The sequence below is a fragment of the Artemia sp. Qi Xiang Cuo genome, chromosome 1 (assembly GCF_049724085.1).
Source record: "Artemia sp. Qi Xiang Cuo chromosome 1, ASM4972408v1, whole genome shotgun sequence".
Taxonomy (NCBI): Eukaryota; Metazoa; Arthropoda; class Branchiopoda; order Anostraca; family Artemiidae; genus Artemia; species Artemia sp. Qi Xiang Cuo.
This window is the reverse complement of record NC_142794.1, coordinates 20860568-20882639: the sequence shown is the minus strand read 5'-3', so window position 1 is coordinate 20882639 and position 22072 is coordinate 20860568. Positions and strand designations below refer to the sequence as shown.

General features: G+C 33.2%; 1 protein-coding gene across 1 annotated transcript in view; it reads right to left on the bottom strand.

Annotated features, from left to right (window-relative positions):
* Positions 1-22072, bottom strand: part of LOC148956103 (uncharacterized) — a 93964-nt gene that overhangs the window by 34912 nt on the left and 36980 nt on the right. The window contains exons 4-8 of the mRNA XM_089089208.1: positions 12603-12753; positions 11232-11489; positions 10459-10526; positions 8471-9047; positions 7683-8387 (exon numbers count right to left, since the gene is read on the bottom strand). Of these exons, the coding sequence (XP_088945334.1) occupies positions 7683-8387; positions 8471-9047; positions 10459-10526; positions 11232-11489; positions 12603-12753 (1759 nt within the window). The remainder of the gene's footprint in view (positions 1-7682; positions 8388-8470; positions 9048-10458; positions 10527-11231; positions 11490-12602; positions 12754-22072) is intronic.

Sequence of the window (22072 nt, the reverse complement as noted above, 5' to 3'; positions counted from 1 at the left end):
TTTTGAGTAGGACACTCCCCCACAGCCCTCAAGGCAAGGGTTGTAAGTTATGTCCTGGGGACATATAAGGTTTTTTATAAAGCGTTGTTACAGAAACTTCGAAAAGAGCCCGATTGATTTGAAATTCAAAGGGTCAGTGTCCTTTTCAGTAGTCGAAAGTTATTGGAGAACAACTAACCCCCGCTCACACCCACCTCTTCCCCAAACACATCCAATAAAAATTTTAAGTTAGCCATTTTGTTAAACGTAGTTTAACGTTCTGGCAATTAGTTATTTGAGGATGACAACCCCCCCCCCCACAGCCCTCAGGTCTAGGGTTTTGAGTTATGCCCTTGGTGCTTATAAGGTTTTTGTAGAACGTGTTGTCGTATAAAATTCAAAAAAGCTCATTCGATTGGAAATTGGAATGGCTAGTGCCCTTTTTAATAGTCGAAAGTGATTGGAGGACAACTAACCCCCCTCTCACGCCCGCCTTTTCCCCAAACACATCCAATAAAAATTTGGAGTTAGCACTGTTGTTGAACGTCGTTGAAAGTTCTGGAAATTAGGTCTTTGAGGATGACAACCCCCCCCCCCCAACATCCCTTAAGGTAGGGTTTGAAAGCTATGCCCTGGTAGCACAGAAGGTTTTTATAGAAGGCGTTTGCGGAAAAACTTACTAACAGGCTCATTAAGTTTGAAATTGAAAGAACTGCTGCCATGTACAATAGACAATAGTTAGTGAGCGACAACTAACCCCCGCTCACGCCCACATTTTCCCAAAACACAACCAATCTAAATTTTAAAATAGCCATTTTTTCAACGTAGTTGAACGTTTTGGAAATTAGGTCTTTGCGGTTGACACCCCCCCCCCCCACCGCCCTCAGGGCGAGGGTTCTGAGTTATGCCCTTGGGGCTTATAAGGTTTTTATAGAACGTGTTGTCGTATAAAATTTAAAAAAGGCTCATTCGATTGGAAATTGGAATGGCTAGTGTCCTTTTTAATAGTCGAAAGTGATTGGAAGGCAACTAACACCCCTTCCACGCCCACCATTTCCCCCAAAAATATCCTATCAAAATTTTTAGATAGTCATTTTATTCCACGCAGTTTAAAGTTCATGAAATTATACCTCTGCTTAGAACATCCCCCCCCCAGAGTCTTCAGGGCAAGGGTGGTAAGTTATGCCCTGGGTGCAAGTTTTTATTGTAATCTTTGTCGTAGAAAATTGAAAAATGGCTCATTTGATTCGGAATTGAAAGGGCTAGTGCCCTTTTTAAGTTTCGAAAGTGATTTGTGGGCAACTAACCCCCTCTCACGCCCACCTTTTCCCCAAACACATCCAATCAAAATTTTTAGATTGCTATTTTATTCAACGTAGTTGAAAGTTTTGAAAATTAGGTCTTTAAGGATGACAACCCTTCCACCCCCACAGCCCTCAGGGCATGGTTTTTAAGTTTTGCCCTGGGGACTTATAAGTTTATTATATAATTTTGTATTTTTTGTGGTAGGTGGGGGGTGGGTGGTCGGGGATTATATGGGAGGATCTTTCTATAAAGGAAGTTCTTATGGGGGAAGGGAAATTGCTATGAAGGGGGCGCCGGATTTCACATCATTATTAAAGAAAAATATCGGAAATTAAATAAAAAAAATGTTTTTCAACTGAAAGTAAGGAGCAACATCAAAACTTAAAACGAACAGAAAATATTACGTATATGATTGGGTTCACCCCCTAGTCAACACCTCGCTCTTTAATCCGAAATTTTTTTATTACTTTCACAAGAGCTGTTTATTCTGATTAACGTCCTTTGTGATTAAGGGGTCATTTTTAAAGAATTGGGAAAAAATTCGAAATTTAGCTTAAAGAGCAAGGTATTGACTAGGGGGTGAACCCCCTAATATACGTAAGTAGAGATGCCTCATGAGCTCCTACGCGAACACCATATATGGGCATAGAACCACGTGGTTTATGGTTTTCTCAGTGAGAATGAAAAAACAGAAACTTTCTCACTTGAAAAACCAGGAATTTTGTCTGTTTTATGGTTTTTGTCAGTGAGAATGAAAAAAACAGGAACTTTCTCACTTTCATGGATGTCAACAGCAATTTATGTATGTTTCATGGTTTTTGTCAGTGAGAATGGAAAAACAGTATTTTCTCACTTTGCTGTCAGTCATTAATCAAATTGTTTCCGGGCAAAGTTTAGTAATGTCTGACAGCTACTGCTCCAGGAATAGATCCAAATCATTAATGTCTTTGCCTCGGGAACAGTTCTACTGGTCAAAATTTTTAGATAGCCATTTTGTTCAATGTAGTTGAGTTTTGGAAATAAGGTTTTTCAGGATGATGCCCCCCCCCATAGCGCTTAGGGCAAGGTCTGTAAGCTATTCTCAGGGGATATGTAAGGTTTTTATAGATATCATCTTCAGAGAAGCTTTAAAAAGGGCTCATTCGATAGGAAATTCAAGTGACTGGTGCGCTTTTTAATAGTAAAAAATGATTGGAGGGCAACTAACCCCCTCTTACGCACACTATTTCCTCAAACACATACGATAGAAATTCTGAGATAGCCATTTTTTCAACGTAGTTGATAGTTCTTGAAATTATGTCTTTGAGAATAACAGTCCCTCCACAGCCCTCGGGGAAAGAACTATAAGTTATGCCCTGGGCATATAAGATTTTTATAGAAACCGACATTTTAGAAACTTTAAAAAGGGCTAATTTGATTGGAAATTGGAATGGCTAATGCCCTTTTTAATAGTCGAAAGTGATTGGAAGGCAACTAACACCCCTTCCATGCCCACCATTTATCCAAACACATTTAATAAAAATAATGATATAGCCTTTTTGTTCAATATAGTTGAAAGGTCAGGAAATTATATCTTTGAGAATGATATTCCACTCACATCCTTCAGGGAAAGGGTTGTAATTCATACCTTAGGGGAATATAAGGTTGTTATTGAAAGCTATATCTTAGAGACTTGAAAAAGGGCTAATTCGATTGGATGTTCAATCGGCTACTGACCTTTTTAATTGTCAGAAGTGATTGTAAGGCAACTAACACCCCTTCCATGCCCACCGTTAATCCAAACACATCCAATCAAAATTGTGAGAGCCTTTTTGTTCAATATAGTTGAGAGGTCCGGAAATTATATCTTTGAGGATGATACTCCCCCCACAGCCCTCAAGGCAAGGAGTGTATGTTATGCTCTGGGGGAAATTATGGTTTTTATTAAAAGATCTGTCGTATAAACTTGAGAAAAGACTGAATCGATTGGAAATTCACACGGATACCGCCATTTTACTAATCGACAATTATTAGGAGGCAACTCATCCCTCTTCCATTCCCATCTTTTCCACAAACACATGCAATCAAAATTTTCAGACTCCCATTTCGTTCAAATTAACTAAAAGTTTTGGACATTTAGTCCTTAAGGTTGATAACCCCCCCCCCCTCGACAGGACTCAGGGTACGGGTTTTAAGTTTTACCCGTGGGGCATATAAGTTTTTTTTTTTATAGAAATTGTTGTCGTTAAAACATTAGAAGGACTATATTCATTAGAAATTGAAAGGGCTGGTGCCCATTTTAATAGTCAAAAGCAATTGAAAGGCAACTAGCACCCCTTCTGTACCCACCATTTATCCAAACACGTCCAGTCAAAATTGTGAGATAGCCTTTTTGTTCAAAGGAGCTGAAAAGTCCAGAAATTATATCTTTGAGGACGACACTCAGCCCACAGCCATAAGGGCAAGGGTTCTAAGTTATGCCCTGGGGGTATATAAGTTTTTTATTGAAAGCTTTGTCTTGAAAACTTTAAAAGACTTATTCGATTGGAAATTGAAACGGCAAGTGCCCTTTTTAATAGTCAAAAGAGATTGGAGGGCAACTAGCCCCCCTCGCACTTCTACCATTTCCTCAAACACATCCAATCAAAATTTTTAGAATGCCATTTTGTTCAACGCAGTTGAAAGTTTAGAAAATTAGGTCTTTATGGATGAACCCCCCCCCCACACCACGCAGGGCAAGATTTGAACGTTATACCCTGGGGCATACACGACTCTTAATGGCCAATTTCCTTTTTAATTGTTGAAAATAATTGGAGGGTAACTAATCCCCTGTCATGCCCACTAGGTCCCCACGCATATGCAATCAAAATTGTTAGAGTTGAAAGATTTGGAAACTTATGTCTTTGAGAACGACAAACCCCACAGCCCTCAGGGCAAAGGTTGTCAGTTATGCCATGGGGGCATATAATATTTTTATCGAACGCAATGTTGTAAAAACTTCAACAAGTGCTCATTCAATTGAGAATTTAAAGGGCTAATGCCATTTTCAATGGTTGAAAATGATTAAATGGTAGCCAACACTACTCTCACGACCATGATTTCCTAAAACAACTCCATTCAATTTTGAGATGTCTATGTTGTTCGTAGTTGAAAATTTTGAATATTAGGTCATTGAGGATGAGAATCCCCTTTAACCGCTCGGTGACGGGGTTGTTATTTATCATCTGAGGGCATAACAGGTTTACATAGACAGCACTGTTGCAGAAAATTAATAAAGGGGTCATTCAAATGAATATTGAAATAGCTAGTGCCCTTTACAAGAGTCAAAAGTGATTTGAGGGCAACTAACCCCCTTTTTACCCCCACCTTTCCTCGAATATAACCTATCAAAATTTTTTGATAGTTATTCTTTTCAATGTAGTTGAGTTTTAGAAATTAGGTCTTTAAGGATAATACCCCCCCCCCCCATAGCGCTCAGGGCAAGGTTTGTAAGTTATTCCCTGGGGACATATAAGGTTTTTTTTATAAAAATCATTGTCGTAGAAGCATGAAAAAGGGTTAATTCGATTGGAAATTGAAAAGGCATGTGCCCTTTTTAATAGTAAAAAATGATTGGAGGGCAACAAACCCCCTCTCACACTCACTATTTCCTCAAACACATACAATCAAAATTTTGAGATAGCCATTTTTTCAACGTAGTTGATAGTTCTGGAGGGTCAATGATTGGAGGGCAACTAAATTATGTCTTTGAGAATAACAATTCCTCCACAGCCCTCAGGGTCAGGTTTGTAAGTTATGCCCTAGGGACATATAAGGGTTTTAGAGAAAGTAACGTTGTAAAAACTTCAAAGGAAGCTCATTTCATTTGAAATTGAAAGGGCTAATGCCCTTATAAGTTGTAGAAAGTGATTTAAGAGCAAAAGAACCCCCTCTCAAACCCCACAGTTCCCCTCCCACTGCACGAAATTTTTTTCGTTAGGTCAGTTTTTAAATGTCTTTGTAAGTTCAAGAAAGTATTTCTCTGAAGATTACACCCCCCGAGCAAAGGTTGTAAGTTATGCCCTGGGGGCATTTAAGGTTTGTATAGATAGCACTGTCACAGAAATTCAATTAGAAATTGAGAGGGCTAGTCCTCGTTTTAATAGTCGAAAGTGATTTGAGGGTAAATAACGTCCCTCTCACACCCACCAATTCCCCAAACACATCCAATCAAAATTTCGAGATTGCCATTTTGTTGAAGGTAGTTGAAAGTTCTGGAAATTCGGTCTTTGAGGATAACCCCCCCCACAGCCGTCAGGGCTAAGGTTGTAAGTTATGCCCTGGGGGCATAACTTAATGATTTTTTTTTATCGAAAGCGTTGTCGTAAAAATTTCAAAAAGGACATATTCGATTGGAAATTGAAAGGGCTATTGCCCTTTTAATATTTTATGGAAGGGATGGTTGTTTAACTTCAGGAGAGGCCCAGTCTTTCTCCCTGAAAAAGACTTTGCCCTTATAAAACGAACAGAAATTAATCAAAAAACTGTTTTAAAAATATAATATTAAAAAAAATTAAAGAACGACATTAAACCAAAAATTCTTTGAAAAAAAATCTTTTAACTGTTTCCACTAATTTAAATTTAATAAATAAAAAATCAATCAAGATTTTAAGTAGCTAATATCAGAATACGCATATTAAACCGACATTACACATTTTTTTCAGTAAATTCAAATGAATTTTTTTCAATAAAATACAAATTATATTCTGGCTTTTAGAAAGCGTAGGGTTTAGAACCCTACTCAGATTAATTTCTGCTCGTCTTGAGTTTGATTTATTTTAATTTCTGTTTGTTTGAGTTTCATTTATTTATTGATACTAATTTGTGGTAGTTGTAGTCTTGGTAAATTATTTGATTCTATTTTTGTTCATTTTTGGTTTAATGGAGTTCTTTACTTTTTTTTGAAAAACTTACTTTGTGCAAAAAGGTTTTTTGATTAATGACACAAAAGAACAACATGTCGGAGCAATTCGAGGTAGTGTTTCCTAAGTTAAGGCTTTAAGGTTTGTTTAAGATTTAATATTTTAGCTGTAGTTCAGTTAGAATCAGTAACTGAGAAGGGGTACCTAAAATTTTTTGTGGGTATAAGGGGGTACGGTATCTAAATAAGTTTAAGAACCACTGCCTTAGGGTATGCCTAGCAAAGAAACTAACAGTAGTAAGTTTCAATCCGATCCCCTCTTAGACTGTTGACAACAACACACTTATCATTTCCCTTTTTTTGCGAGGAAATTTTGCATGGTAGATGAAGTGTTGTATGGCACAATACTATAAACAAAGTGGTTCACCTGTGGCTGAAATTTATCTAAGGGTTCTTTTTTTCTTCTTTAAATCAACACCGGAGTATAATGAACCACATAGACGACCATGAACCACAAATTTGTTGTAGTCAATTGATCCATAGTTCCCATTTATTTAGCCTTGATTATTTTCATTATTTTTTTTGTGGAACTAAATGGAAAAATTGACAACTAATTATATTTTGCTTTCTTGCATAAGTTTTTGGTTGCTTGAAAATCCTAATTATTATGCATTTCAGTCTTGGACAATGTAAACATGTGTTTCTTTCGAGGTTATCAATTTAAGAGGATTTTTTTCGGAAAATTGTATTTCATCCACATTGGTCATTGTATAAAATAAAAGCTTAACTTGCGAAAAAAAAAACACAGAAAACTTTATTAATTTCCAAAGTCCTAATTTAAATTTGAGAACTAGCCAAAGTGGAACAGCTTTAATTCTTCATCAAGTTTTATTTTTTTAATTAAAATCACTTTTGTTCCAAAGGTTTTCTTGTAGTCTATAAACTGAGAGGTTTTTTCTAGAATAGGTTGTTAAATGCTAAGGCAGAGTCGAATTAAATAAAAATACCATTCTACGCAAATCATGTCTATAATTCTATCTGGCCAGTGTACACTCTTTGAGCGCGTTCAAATAGTCCAGCCATGGCAAGCATTTCTTGCATAAATAACATTGCTAACACTCAAGCACATTTGTATTACTAAAGAAACTAAATTTGCTAAGGAAACTAAACACAAAAAAAATGAATAAAACTAATTTGATGTACGGTACTAATTGGTTGTGAGAATAATAACCACAAATCACTGAGGATACAACAATCTTGTAAAACTCTGGTAACCATTGTTTAATACCAGTGAAGGGGTTAAAAATCACAAAAGTTTATACAAACACATAATATATGAAGTCTTCCTCACCTGCAAGTAGTCTTTCATATGTATTCAAAATGCAAACTTGTGAAAAACACTTCTTACACGAAAATAATGTAGTTATATACTCACTCATATGCCCTGTTAGGTGATTGTTAAAATTTCCTGCTCCAGAAAAGGTTTGGTCACAAACATCACACTTATACGGTTTCTCACCCGTATGCATTCTTTTATGGGTGTTAAAATTTGCTGAGCCAGAAAAGGTTTGATCACAAACATCACACTTAAATGGTTTCTCACCTGTATGTACTCTTTCATGGGCGTTTAAATTTTGTGGTGCAGAAAATATTTTATCACAAACGTTGGACTTAAATGGTTTTTCAACTGTGTGAACTGTTTTGTGGGAGTTCAAATTTGATGCTTGAGAAAAGGTTTTATCACAAACATCACACTTAAACGGTTTCTCACCCGTATGCACTCTTTGGTGCCGGTTCAAATTTGATGCAGTAGAAAAGGTTTTATCGCAAACATCACACTTAAACGGCTTCTCACCCGTGTGCACTCTTTTCTGGGTGTTCAAATTTGATGTTGTAGAAAAGGTTTTATCACAGACGTCACACTTAAACGGGTTCTCACCCGTATGCATTATTTTACGGGTGTTCAAACTTGATGCATGAGAAAAAGTTTGGTCACAAACGTTACATTTAAACGGTTTTTCACCCGTATGCACTCTTTGTTGGGATTTCAAATTTGATGCTTGAGAAAATGTTTGCTCACAAACGTCACACTTAACCGGTTTGTCACCCGTATGCACTCTCTTATGGGTTTTCAAATGTGATGGTTGAGAAAAAGTTTTATCACAAACGTCACACTTAAACGGTTTTTCACCCGTATGCACTCTTTTCTGGGTGTTCAGATTTGAGGTTGAGAAAAGGTTTTTTCAAAAACGTCACACTTAAACGGTTTTTCACCCGTATGCATTATTTGACGGGTGTTCAAACCTGCTGCATAAAAAAAAGTTTGGTCACAAACGTTACACTTAAATGGCTTCTCTCCCGTATGCACTCTTTCATGGGTGTTCAAAATTGCTGTTGGAGAAAAAGTTTGATCACAAACATCACACTTAACAGGGTCGTCGTCCGTATGCACTCTCTTATGGGTGTTCAACTTTGAGGCTTGAGAAAAAGTATTATCACAAATTTCACACTTAAACGGGTTCTCACCCGTATGCACAACGTTATGGGCGTTTAACGTTGAGGGTGTAGAAAAGGTTTTATCACAAACGTCACACTTAAACGGTTTCTCACCTGTATGCACTCTTTGGTGCCGGTGCAAATCACACATTCCAGAAAAGGTCTTGTCACATACCTCACATTTATATGTCTTTTTCTTTTTATGAGTTCTTTGATGTCTTTTCAATTTTTTTTCCTTTTTACTTTGAAGGTGACTTTTCGAACCTGTTTTCTGACATTCAAAGCCTTTTCCTTCAGATTCTGATGCACTCAAAATTAAGAAAGTGTATGGGGATGAATTCTTTGAAACAACCAGAGACGTATTTCCCTGTCGGTGAAGTCCCGATATCTGTGGTGAAGTGTGTTATAAAAAATCAAAAGTCAACACAGTCAACAAGAAACACAACTAATCAGAACTATTGAAGCTGAAAACAAATACATATATTTCAAAGTGTTTTGAAAGTTTATAGAGTTTAAAACAGAAAAAAACAGTATTTCCTTCAATAGATTTCAATAGGACAGCTAATTTTATTTTCAATCCCTCTTTTCTCTTTCATGGTGATACTTATATTAGGTGAGACTTATATTATATAAGGTGAGACTTATTTTGATACTTATATTAGTTTATAAAATTAGTTATTCTAATGCAACGAAAGAGCGAAAATGAAACCTTAAAAGATCAAAAACTATACCTTGGGGTAAATCAAACCATAAGTGAAGGAGAGGAAATATTACAACAAATATTAGGAATTATTGTAACAAGAAGAGATGTAACAAGAGCAAGAAGAACAAATTCAGGATAATCTGGTCGCACATAGTGGCACCGCCATCAGCATTTGGGTACTTTTGAATCGTTTTAAAAATTTTCTTTTTAACAAAGAGTCAGGCTGGAGTAAATTGCGTGCAGATTTAATTGCTGTGTTTTACTTTTTTTTTTATAGAGACTATGCACACATTTTAGGCTTAAAATTTCTATTGAACTGTGAAAAATCAATACATTTTTTTGATTCAGATTTCATCGGCTCTAAGCGAGTTGTTAAATATAACAATATTTAGGCTATCACTGATAAATAGTCACAGGTGACTGCTAACTGGTGATTGAAAACGGAACTTTTAAGAGCTCATCATCCTGTACTTACATGCATAAAACACGTTTGTTTGGTATCCTTTAAAACGAACTCTGATTGTTCGTTTCGATTTTTTTTCATGGTTTTTCACTTTGTAATAAAAGGATTCATCTCTCTGAGGAAAACGTGACTTTCATCTTTTTTTTAAATCCAATAAGACTTTTGATTTCATCTGCACAAAATGAATTCAGTACTTTTATTTGAATCTAGTGTTTTCAATAAATTAATACTGTACACTAAAAGTTTCTGGTAGACGGTTCAGACAATAATAGCCAATTTTGTGCTTCTTTCCAATTGACCTGGAAATCAAAGTAATAGAGCAATTTAGTTCTTTATCTCTAAACTTGAAGAGAGATGTACACTATAAATATGGACAAAAAAATTTATATATAATTGTAGTTTTAAGTCTAATTACCAATCTCTTTGAAAATAACTTAACCTGTAAAACTATCTTCAAGTGAAAATTTATAACAGCTCATCAAAGAAAACAATAGCATTTTGGCCAACTCCTGCAGATCGTAAAAATATAAACAAAAATTGCATCTTAAGATTAAGTCTCTTTGTCCTTTTTTTGTCTAATAAAATAATATCCAATACATTTAAATCAACAAAAATACAATGTTTCAGATATACCTTCATTGTTGGAATATTTGGGTTGCAATTCCTGGGTGTCGTATCCAAATTTACAAGGTCCTGAAATACTAGGTAAATTGAGCAAGGGAACATCTTCACGTTTTGGTGACAAAAGATGGTTTGGAAAATGAAAGGGCTTCTCAAGGTCACACGGTAAAGCGTCTTCAAATTCTAAAACAAATTTTCAATTAAACAGACGTATAAAAATTTTAACATTATAGCTTACTATACAAATGTAACTGCTTTTTCTTTTTAGCTACATGTAAAATTGTAAATATACAGACATGATATACATACACAAAAATAAATGTAAAGGCTATACATGTTTTTTCTCAAGTTGCTTTTAATATACTTTTTGTGAAGCAAAATAAAAACTGAAACATTCAACAAAATTCATTAACATAGAATAAACAAAAAACTGAAATTCAAAAGACAAATTCATAACAAAGAACTAATAGCTGGATAAGTGTAAATTTAGGATAACAGATTCAATAAAAAAAAATATTGAATTAAAAAAATATTGAATAAAAAATTTCTGGTAGGCAGTTCAGATAATAACAGCCAATTTTTTGCTTCTTTCAAATTCACCTTGAAATCAAAATAATAAGACAGATTTATTTCTTTATCTCTTAATTTGAAGAGAAATGTACACTATATATATGGATTATAAAATTTATATAAAATTGTAGTTTTAAGGCTTATTACCAAGCCTTTTGAAAATAATAAAACCTGCAAAACTACTTTGTGAAAATTTAAAAATCTTCATTAAAGACTGCAAAAGCGGTTTGGCCAGCACCTGCACATTGGAAAAGGATAAAACAAAAGTTCCATCTTAAGATTAAGTCTCTTTGTCCTTTTTTGTCCAATAAAAGAATATTTGCGTTGCAATTCCTTGGTGTCGTCTTCAAATTTACATGGTCCTGAAATATTAGATAAATTTAGCAAGGGAACATATTCACGTTTTGGTGACAAAAGTGGTTTTGGAAAATGAATGGCCTTCTCAAGGTCACACGGCACAGCAGATCCAAATTCTAAAAAAAAAAAATTAAATTAAACAGCCATATAAAAATTTCAATCGTAAAGCTGACTAAACAAATTCAACTACTTTGTATTTTTAGTTACGTTTAAAATTGTAAATATACAGACATTATATAAATACATAAAATTAAATGTATAGGCTATACATGTTTTTTCTCAAATCATTTTCAAAATCTCCTTTTTATACATCAAAAGAAAACCTAAAACATTCAACGAATCTTATTAACATAGGACAAAAAAAACCGTGGAATTCTAACAAAAAAATACATAACATAGAACTAATAGCTGGATAAGTGTAAATTTAGGATATTGTACTAAATATAAAATAAATATTGAATAAAAATCATATAACCAAAAAATAAAGATTTTACATCTCAACAATCACAAAGAACCACAACCAATCAATTAGAAGTTTCAGCATTAGTTCTCAAATAATAAAATCCAAAATATAGTCTCCCAACACTGAACAGCTGAATTCAACTAGTTTTATTCCTCTCTTAAATGTCTTATAACTTGATATTCCCATCTGAAGCCCCGGGACTATCCCTGATTTGGTGGTAATACATCGTTCATCATACCGGCACAGGGGAGAATATTGAATGAAAAATATCTCTACGGGATCATTACTTGACTCACCAAATTTAAAAATAAAATCAATAAATATAAATTTAAAAATTTTTTGTGGCACAAAAGAAGCTACTTACATTACCCCTGACCTCGTAACAGTTCAATCCAAAAACATATGAAGTTTTTTTTTCTTAGCACCACTTAATTAGAAAGGATAAAAAAAGGGGACGATTATTTTCTGAGCAAAGTAGCTTCTCTTTTTTCAATTCAGATCAGTTTTAACAATACATTACATTTGAATAACACACACCCACACACATACTTTAAAAAAAAAAAATTCTGAACCATGATCCATATTTACTTGGCCCTTTAGGACAACTCTGTTGAAGAGACATCAAATAACGCTATTAATAACATCACATAGTGGTGGCCCTCTATTTAACAGTCATCTTGAACTCAAAATGCCTCCAAACATTTTAAATAAAAGCACTAAGACAAACTTTTTTTCTGTAACAGAAAATTTTACTATATAGAATAACCGTTTTCGATAAGAGAGTCATCCAACACTGTGATGAAATCAGCCTTTTCCGGAACTCGTGGCAAGTCCATGAAAGATCTTGGAACGGCGTTAATGAAAATAATGAGAAATATTATACTATCATCAACAATTGAATACGACACAGATTTAAGTCAGGAAAGTCCTAAAATACAAAAGATAAAATACAAAATACAAATACAAAACATATAATGATTAATGGCTAATAATGACTTTTAACTACAACAAAGCATATTTTATCTTAACACAGTTGAAAGCACGCTTCAACTCCTCCAGCAGTCAAAGGCAATAGAAATCTGACTATAAAATTTAAGAGGGTAGAAAGATCAAAAATTGGCTTTTGATGGAACTATTTTTAAAGTACAATTGTTAATTTTATTTTACAAAAACCTTTCACGGTAAAAAAAGGAAAATAGCGCTTTTAGCTTGTTCTGTTAGCTGTGTTCTTTTATTAAACTCGCCAAGCCCAGAACTGTTAGAATGAAAATTTTGGTTGAACTCCTATAGTGAAAGCTTTATTTATTATTTTATTGCTTTAAATGCAACAAAAGGTTGGCCTATTATTTAGTAAATAAAAAAAACTAGTTTATTAACTGATAATAAGAAGCAACAATAAATCTTAAAATGAACAGAAATTATTCCGTATACGAAAAAGACTGTCCCCTCCTCAACGTCTCACTCTTTACGTTAAAGTTTTTATCGTTGCAAAAAGTAGCGTTGTGAGAAAGAGTATAACTTTAGAGTCAAGAGCGGAGAGTTGAAGAGAGAACAGCTCCTTTCTACTAGCTCTACAGAATAATTTCTCCTCATTTTAATGTTGAATGTTTCTTATTGCTTGCAGTTAATTTTTTTTTTATTTACTTTTTTGAACGTTATTTAATTAATGCAGGTTTTGATTTTGGCTCACCGTACATGAATAATTAAAACAAAATTTGCATATTCGTTTTACATTTATTTGATAAGTTGTTTAATTTTTCGAAAGTTGTTTAATTATATTTACAAACGTCTTTATTAGTAATAAATATACATAACCTACGAATTAACTTACGTAAAGAAATTCTATATTCATATTTTAAATACGTATATTAGAGGGTTTGCACCCTAGTCAATACCTTGGTCTTTACGCTAAGTTGGAATTTTGTTCCAATTCTTTAAAAATGATCCATTAATCACAAAGTCCGCTAATTAGAATAAATAGCTCTTATGAAATTTCTCAAAAATCTTTGGCTTGAAGAGCGATGTAAAGACTAGGGGGTGAACCCAATCATATACGTAATAATTTCTGTTCGTTTCAAGTTTTGATGTTGCTCCTTATTTTTAGTTGAAAAACTAGTTTTTTTATTTAATTCCTTATTATTTTTTTTTTAAATAATGCTTGGAAATCCGGCAACCCCTTAATAGCAATGTCCCTTCACACATTAAAATTTCCTCCATGGAAATATTCTCCACCAAAACCCCGACCTCCCCCCCTCCTACCAGAAAAAATCCACCCTAAAAACGTCTGTAGACTTCAAAATAACCAATACTATATGTAAACATTGGGTAAAATTCATACCTTTCAGCCCCCCCCCCCCAGGGCCTTATGTGGATTAAGTCATTTTAAAAGACATATTTATTTTGTTTTCAACCATGCTAAACAAAATGGCTATGTCAAAATTTTGATTGGGTGACTTTGGAAAAAATTTAGCGTGGGAGGGGCCTAGTTGCCCCCCATTTTTTGGTCACTCAAAAAGGGCAATAAAACTTTTAATTTCCGTTCGAATGAGCTCTCCCACGATATTCTAGGAATAATGGGTCGATACGATCACCCCTGGAAAAACAAAAACAAAAAAAAAATACACATGTCCATGATCCTTCTTCTGGCAAAAAAAAAAAAATCCACATTTTTACAGAGAGGAGCTTGAAACCTCTACAGAAGGGTTCTCTGATACGCTGAATCTGATGATGTGATTTTCATTAAGGTGCTATAACTTTTAGGGGGTCAGGCACGTAACTTTTGATAGTTAGGACTAAACTTAATGAAACATATATATTTTAAATCAGCCCTAAAATCTGATTCTTTTGATATATCTATTGGTATCAATATTCCGTTTTAGAGTCAAACAGTTTTTGTAAGCAAAAACTGTTTGATATGCCATTATGTTTTTCCAGGAGGTTATATCTAGCTGTTCTTACTTATATCTGTTCTTACTTATTATAATAAGTAATAGCTATACTTATAGCTATAGTAATAGCTATACTTATACTTAGTAAAGCTATACTTATATAGCTGTTCTTACTTATTATAATATCTAGCTGACCCTTTAACTAATGAAGTTGAGCAATGTGAATTTTCGATAAGGGTATTACATGTTAATGCGCAAGGATTGCAGAGTGCCTATAGTGAACTTAAGTTTTTGTTAAATTCTGGTCCTAAAGATACTATTGCTGTTTGTGAAACTTTCTTATTGCAAAAGTCGCCAATGCATATCTTATCACTTTCGTGTATGACATCGGTTTCAAGGTGTAGGTCTGAGAGTGCAAAAGGTGATCAATTAAATTATCTCTCACAAGATTGGTCTGTTAATATACTTGATGATTTTTCCGTTTGGGAAGAAGCTTTATGTGAGACTCGATTTGTTGAAGTACGTCCCATCGGCTGCGAACCTTTTATTTTTGGGTCAGCATATAGACCGTCATCAAGTAACCCCAAAGAGTTTTCAGATTTTTCAGCCCCTAGTTGTAAAACTTGGTGGATGTAAAAGACCAGTAATAATTTCAGGTGATTTCAATTTTGATTTGTTGATTTAGATGCTACTTTTCATAAAGAATTTCTGAACATTATGCTGTGTTCAGGCCTTTTTCCAAGTATTTTGCTACCTACGACAGTAAGTAAGACTAATGTAAATTTGCTGGAAAACATTTTCTTTTCTAGTGTTTCTTTTAAAGCGATAATATGTTCTGTTAGAACATGTGACATGTTGGATCCTTTACCAGTACGTGCTGTTTTGGATTGAGACAAATGTTTAGCTCAACATGCATTTAAAAAACATGGAAATAAAAATTCTAATCGACAGAAAAAATTGATTGATTTTAAACCTGTGCCTGAATTGATGGATTATAAAGACTGGACCCGCATTTCTTATTCGAATGATGTTAGTAATGCTTTTTCAAAATTTTTCGATGATATGATGAACTCCGGGATCAAGTAGCATCGCCAAGATTTTTACACAGAAAGTTTTCAATAAATTTGACCCGTGGATTATGGATGGTATTTTAACGAAGAGAAAAAAACATCGTCAGTATCTGGCATCCCAGTCTGATGTATTGTATGAGGATTATAGAACGTATAGAAATATACTGAAATCTTTTTCAAGATATGCCGAAAGAACATATACTTCCGATAAATTTTAACAGTATAAGTCAAATATGAAAAAGGCATGGCAGCTAATCAATGAAAAAATCCGTCCCAATCATCCTTCGAGTTCGGGAGTTAATTGTCTTGAACTTGATGGTTCCAATCACCGTCTTTTACTGGCAGATCGTCTTTTAATGGCGGATCACCGTCTTTTACTAAATAAACTAAAAAAGTATGGATTTTCTTCAAAATATTTTAATTTTTTTTGCATCTTACCTTACTGAAAGAAAAATTGAATGCCATGATAGCAAAAAAGGAATGCAATCTAGGTCATTTTCCGTAAATTGTGGGGTTTCTTAGGGCTCTGTTTTGGGTCCTACCCTATTTATTTTCTTTATTAATGATTTACCTGATTTTCATTGAAATAATTGTTATTTTTGCGCATGATGCTGTGATTTTTCTTCCCATTCAGAATTAAAACAGATTTCCTTGAAAATCCAAGGTACTCTATCAACTAATTCATAGTGTTATTGTCGAAACCTTCTTTTATTAAATGAAAGGAAATACCAGTAAATACTATTATTACAAGTTGGTTCAGCCAATTCAGATGTTTTTTCGCTTTATTTAAATAATGTGGAATTGAAATGGGTACAACAGTTTAGATATCTTGGAATAATTTTTGATAAAAATTTGTTGTTCCATAAACAGGTTAAAAGTCTATCGGTATAAATTTCTAGGAATGTTGGGATTATGTGCCGTCTCTGCCATGTTTTTCCGGTTAATATACTTCAATCAATTTACTTTTCTCTGGTCCACCCTTTTTTTCTATATTGTGTTTCAGTGTGAGCTTCAACTTTTCCTTCAGTTTATAAACCCTTCAAATTTTGCAAAATAAAGCAATGAGGATAGTTTTTCAGATTGATAATAGGTCTTCTGTAACTCATCTTTTTGGATCAGCTGGAATTCTTTCTTTACATCAACTTCATTTCATTGCAATATCCCAGATTTCACAATTACATTTTTGGTCAGTTAGCATTAAACTCCATGGAATTTTCCCTCTTAACTTGCAGCATCATTCATATCCGACATCACTCAGGTTCAATTTTTTACACAAGTTTAGGCGAACAACTAGAGCAGGATTTAGTTTGAGGCGTATTGGCCCAAAGGTGCGGAATTCTATTCCCCGGGATATTAGAGTGCGCTGATTACCAGCAGTTTCACAGAATGGTGACGAATTTTATCTCTGAAAGTTTACTTTGGTTTTTTTCACCTTTTTTGTTTTTGGGCTGTTGTCCAATAGGCTTTTTTTTTTTTTTTTTTTTTTTTCATTTAAATCTAGAACTGTTTCTAATAATTTGTTGTTCTTTATAAAGTAATAATATATATTATGCATATGCACAGTTTATTTTATATCATTATTTATATTTAATAAATAAAATATCTATCTATCTATCTTCACATATATTAAAATAGCTTGAAACCCTTTAAAATGGCTTCAAATAATTCACCAGAAGTTGTATGTCCAACCTTTTCAATGGTGCCCTTCCAACCTTCTTTTAGCAACCTACTTAAGATAAACCAAACCCAATTGTCACCAAATATTTGAAAATGCGTAAAAAAAAAAAAAAAAAAAAAAAAAACCTATGCAGAAATGTCCTATGCAGTAAAGCTAAGCTTTGGAGTGTGAAAAAAATTGTTAAGAGCTTTAGTTTTGAGATGAAAAATCAGGTCAGTAACATCATAATTATGAGCAAATTTCAACCACATATATCATATTTGTCTCTGTATTTGTTGTACCATTTTTATTGTTTTAATGTATGCGAAATTACAAGTTAACAATTGATGAGTATTAAATAAAAAGTATTACGAGTCTTTTTTCAAAAAATATTTTATTTAGTTTCATAATAACTAGAAGACAGATGAATAAACTAGTACATGCAGAACAAAGCAATATACAGTGTGAATAGTTGAAAACCACATTTACAAGTCGTAATTAAAAATGAAAAACAGAATTGAAATATAAGGTGTAGAATATAAATAACAGCAAGTAAAATTCAGCAAAATTCATGGCTTGTCAAAACAATTTTAGAAAATTGGTATCCTGGGATTTTCTGGCCTGCAAAAACAATCTAATTAGATCAAGAGTTTGAGAAAACTTGTTTGGAGCTTCAATTTCGAAAGAAAAATCATGATTGAGGTCATATTTATGAGATTATTTCTAAATATGCTCATGAGGTCATATTTACATATTTCTTCATATGGTCATATAATATGGTCATATTTCATATGGTCATATTTCTTTCATAATGCCTAGGGGATATAGCAATAACCTCGACCATCAAATGTAATAAGAACATTCTGAGCAGTTGAGGTAAAGGGTATGAAAAAAATGCATAAGGTGTTGATAAACAAAAATGAAGAACAGAGAAATATGCAGTTAGAATACTTGCTTCAGCAACAATTCCGACACATCAAAAACCAAAGTGAAGAACAAAGAGATATGTATGTACAAGACATGTGACAATAAGAAGTAAAGCAAATAAAAATGAAAGTGAAGAACAAAGAAATATGTACTTTAAAGATATGCTAGAATAAGAATAAAGAAGCATATGGTTAGAAGATAAGTGGCAGCAAGGATTACAAGTAATAGCAAGAAAGCAAGTATCATAAGGTATAAAACTAAAGTGAAGAGCAAAGAATTTTGAAGTTAGAAGACAACGGACAACAAAATCAGAACGAGTCAACAATGGAACTGAAGAAGAAGGAAATATTATGTAAGAAAACAATCAAAATCTTTGATGCTAACAAAATGTGGCACAAAACTCAGTACAAACCATCAAAAATGCCATAAACTGCACAATGTTAATCACAAGTCATTGGAATCATTCAACGCCATATGTGTTCCCTGTGAAGCCCCCCCATTTTCATGAAGAGTAGCAAACAACCATAAATAATTTGGAGGTTACTACTTACAATAAAAATAAGTATAAAGACGTAAGCCATATGCCAAGCACCAGGGCCTGGCCTTAACATTGACTGCATAGTTTTTTCTAAAATCTGCCATATTAACATTTTTAGCAAAAAAAGATCTAAAAAGGTTACAACTTTAAGGATGAATTAGTATTTTTTCCCAGGATGGTTGTATAAACCCATGGTAATATCAAAACTAGAAGACAAGTCATTGTCAGCCACTAGAAGACAAGAAATGAAAAGAATTATTATATACAAGTCTTCTGTGTAGCTGTACCAAGACTTGGCCTCAAAACTGGCTAAACAGTTTTTTCTTCTTTTTCTTCAAAACTAGTATATTGACATTTCTGGCCACAAACGATCTAAATAGGTCTAAACTTTAAAAAAGATATTGCGATTTCCCCAGGGTGGAGGTATGAAACATGTGGATCCACCATGACATAAAGATGAGACTGTGATTAGAAGAGAAGTGACAATGAGGACCAATATATACACTCCTACTGTGTACCTGAGCTGGGGACTGGCATACACACCCTGAAAAAACACATGAAAAAGTTCATATATATATATATATATATATATATATATATATATATATATATATATATATATATATATATATATATATATATATATATATATATATATATATATATATATATATATATATATATAGATATATATATATATATATATATATATATATATATATATATATATATATATATATATATAGTAGTATAGATGTATATAGTATGAATATATATATGTATATATATATGTATATATAGATGTATATATATATGATATATATAAGTATAGATATAAGATATATGTATATATATAGTGTATATATATATATATATATATATATATATATATATATATAGATATATATATATATATATATATATATATATATATATATAATTCAGGATTAATTCTTACCCATAGGGGGGAGAGGAAGAGGGGATAAAAGAGTGAGGTTCTTTCTGCTGAGGTTCTTTCTGAGGTAATTTCTGCTGGTTTTAGGGTATATTGCTAATCATTACTCAAGGATATTTTGGCATTAAATGCACACTTTGAAGCATTTCTCCAACCCCTAACAAAAGTGGAAAAGGATATAGGTAAGGATAGGTGTCCTCTATCCACTTTATAATCTTAAAAAGGGCACAGGAAGTTTTGACTTTCATATATAATAAGCCCAAATACAATGTTTATAAGACCGACCTTCCTATAAAAACTTTATATCTTAAAAATTGACAATTTGCATAGCTTACAGCCCTTGCCCCAGGGGCTGAAAGGGGGTGGGGGCAATTCCCCCTAACCTTGAGGCATAGATATGACATTTGGACTATTGTAAATAAAACAGCTTCCTCAATATTTTGATTGAATGGGTTTGAGGGATTTAAATAGTTTTGCCAATGGCTTTTTGCCTTCAAATAAATTTGACCCATAAAAAAGGGCAATAGATAATAATCTCTATTAAAATTGTATACCCCCCCCCCTTTCATATGAAGTGCTTATGGGAAATCAAGACAAGTAATGTATATATCCCTTATTGCTCTTACGATTAGGCAAGGCTAAAGTATGCCTCTGGCTTAAATGGGCAAGCAGGGCTAGATCTAAGGGGGGGGGGGGGTGGAGGGGGCAAGTGACCTGAGTGGCATGTCCTTTGAGGAGCAAAACATGCTAAAGTTGCATTATTTATGGATCAGACTTGTATTATTTTCAGTAGAGGTGGTGTAGCAAGGGACAGTGGGGGCTATATTTGCACCCCATAAAAAAAAGCCAAGTCCAACTCTGTCTGCATGTAGAACTTTCAATGTCCCTTCTAATGAATATATGAAACTTTCCAAAAACTTTATATAAAACTTTAACCTTTATCAAGGTTGAAGTAGTGTCAACACAATGAAGAAACAAAAAAACATATTAAAATAGCTTACACAACTTATTGTGTTTCTATTAGCCAATGAATGTATAAAATACTAAAAAAAAACAGAAAAACATTTAAATTATTATTTTATAATGATCAAAATGTTTTTATTAATCACATTATCAAGTTTTCTTCTGTTATTATACATTTTTAATATTACATTTTTGAAAATTATGCACTAAATTGATTGCAGAAATAAATTTAAAATGTCCCCTCCCCAAACTTTTTTGGCATTCACTAAAATTTTAAGCCAAAATTTTGCAAAATTGGCATAAAATATGTAAAATTCCAAATTTCTGTAGAAAAATTTGACATAAACATGGTATAGTATCAATTAAGCAAAGTCTATGACGTTCCCCCCCTCTAAGGAAAAGAGGCTTGGTATGTCCTTGTGCAGGGGAAATATAGTTTGAGTTGTATTTTATGGTTTTAAGAATCTGCATTGATTAATAACCAATTCGAGCACTTTTATGGTTTTTAATGTTTTTTTTCAGAATGGTATGGTGATTTCTTCTTTTAAGCCCTGTTTGTGCATTGCAATTCTTTATAATTTACTGGATGAAATCCTTTCTTTATAATTTGCAGCAGCTATTGGTTAGCCATATTTGGCATTTATTTAGGACCAGTACTGGTGATAAGAAGACATGTTAAAAAAAACAGTTCTTACTTCATAATATGCAAAATTATCCTAGTTAACATATTATTCAAGGGGAACACCTTTATCCTCACTATTTTCTTTGTTTTTCCAGTTTTACAATCAGATTTTACAACATTTTGTCTATTCTCCAAGTCAAGAAAATTGTTTTTAAACAAACACTCAAGAGCCATCTAGCTAATCTAACCTAGCCTAAATTTATTAATATTAACCTATTTATTAACATTAGCCTAGTTATAATTTTGGTAGATGGAAGTGATGGTGTTTAACTTCCCGATATAGAATAATTGAAAACAAAAAAATATAATAAAATGTTTATTTTACACAATTTTGTAAAAGATAATTGTACAACGGTGAAAATAGGGATGATACAGATGCTCCCTCTGGAAAATATGTTAATTAGAGTAAAAAACCTTTTCGTGGGAAAGACTACTTTTCATTGGCATTCTAGAAAAAAGCAATGGGTTTTTGGACCACCCCTATTTCACAACAGCATGATGCAATGTGAGAGCAGTAACAAGAACTCTGCCTTCTTGGTCAAATTTTCACCAATAA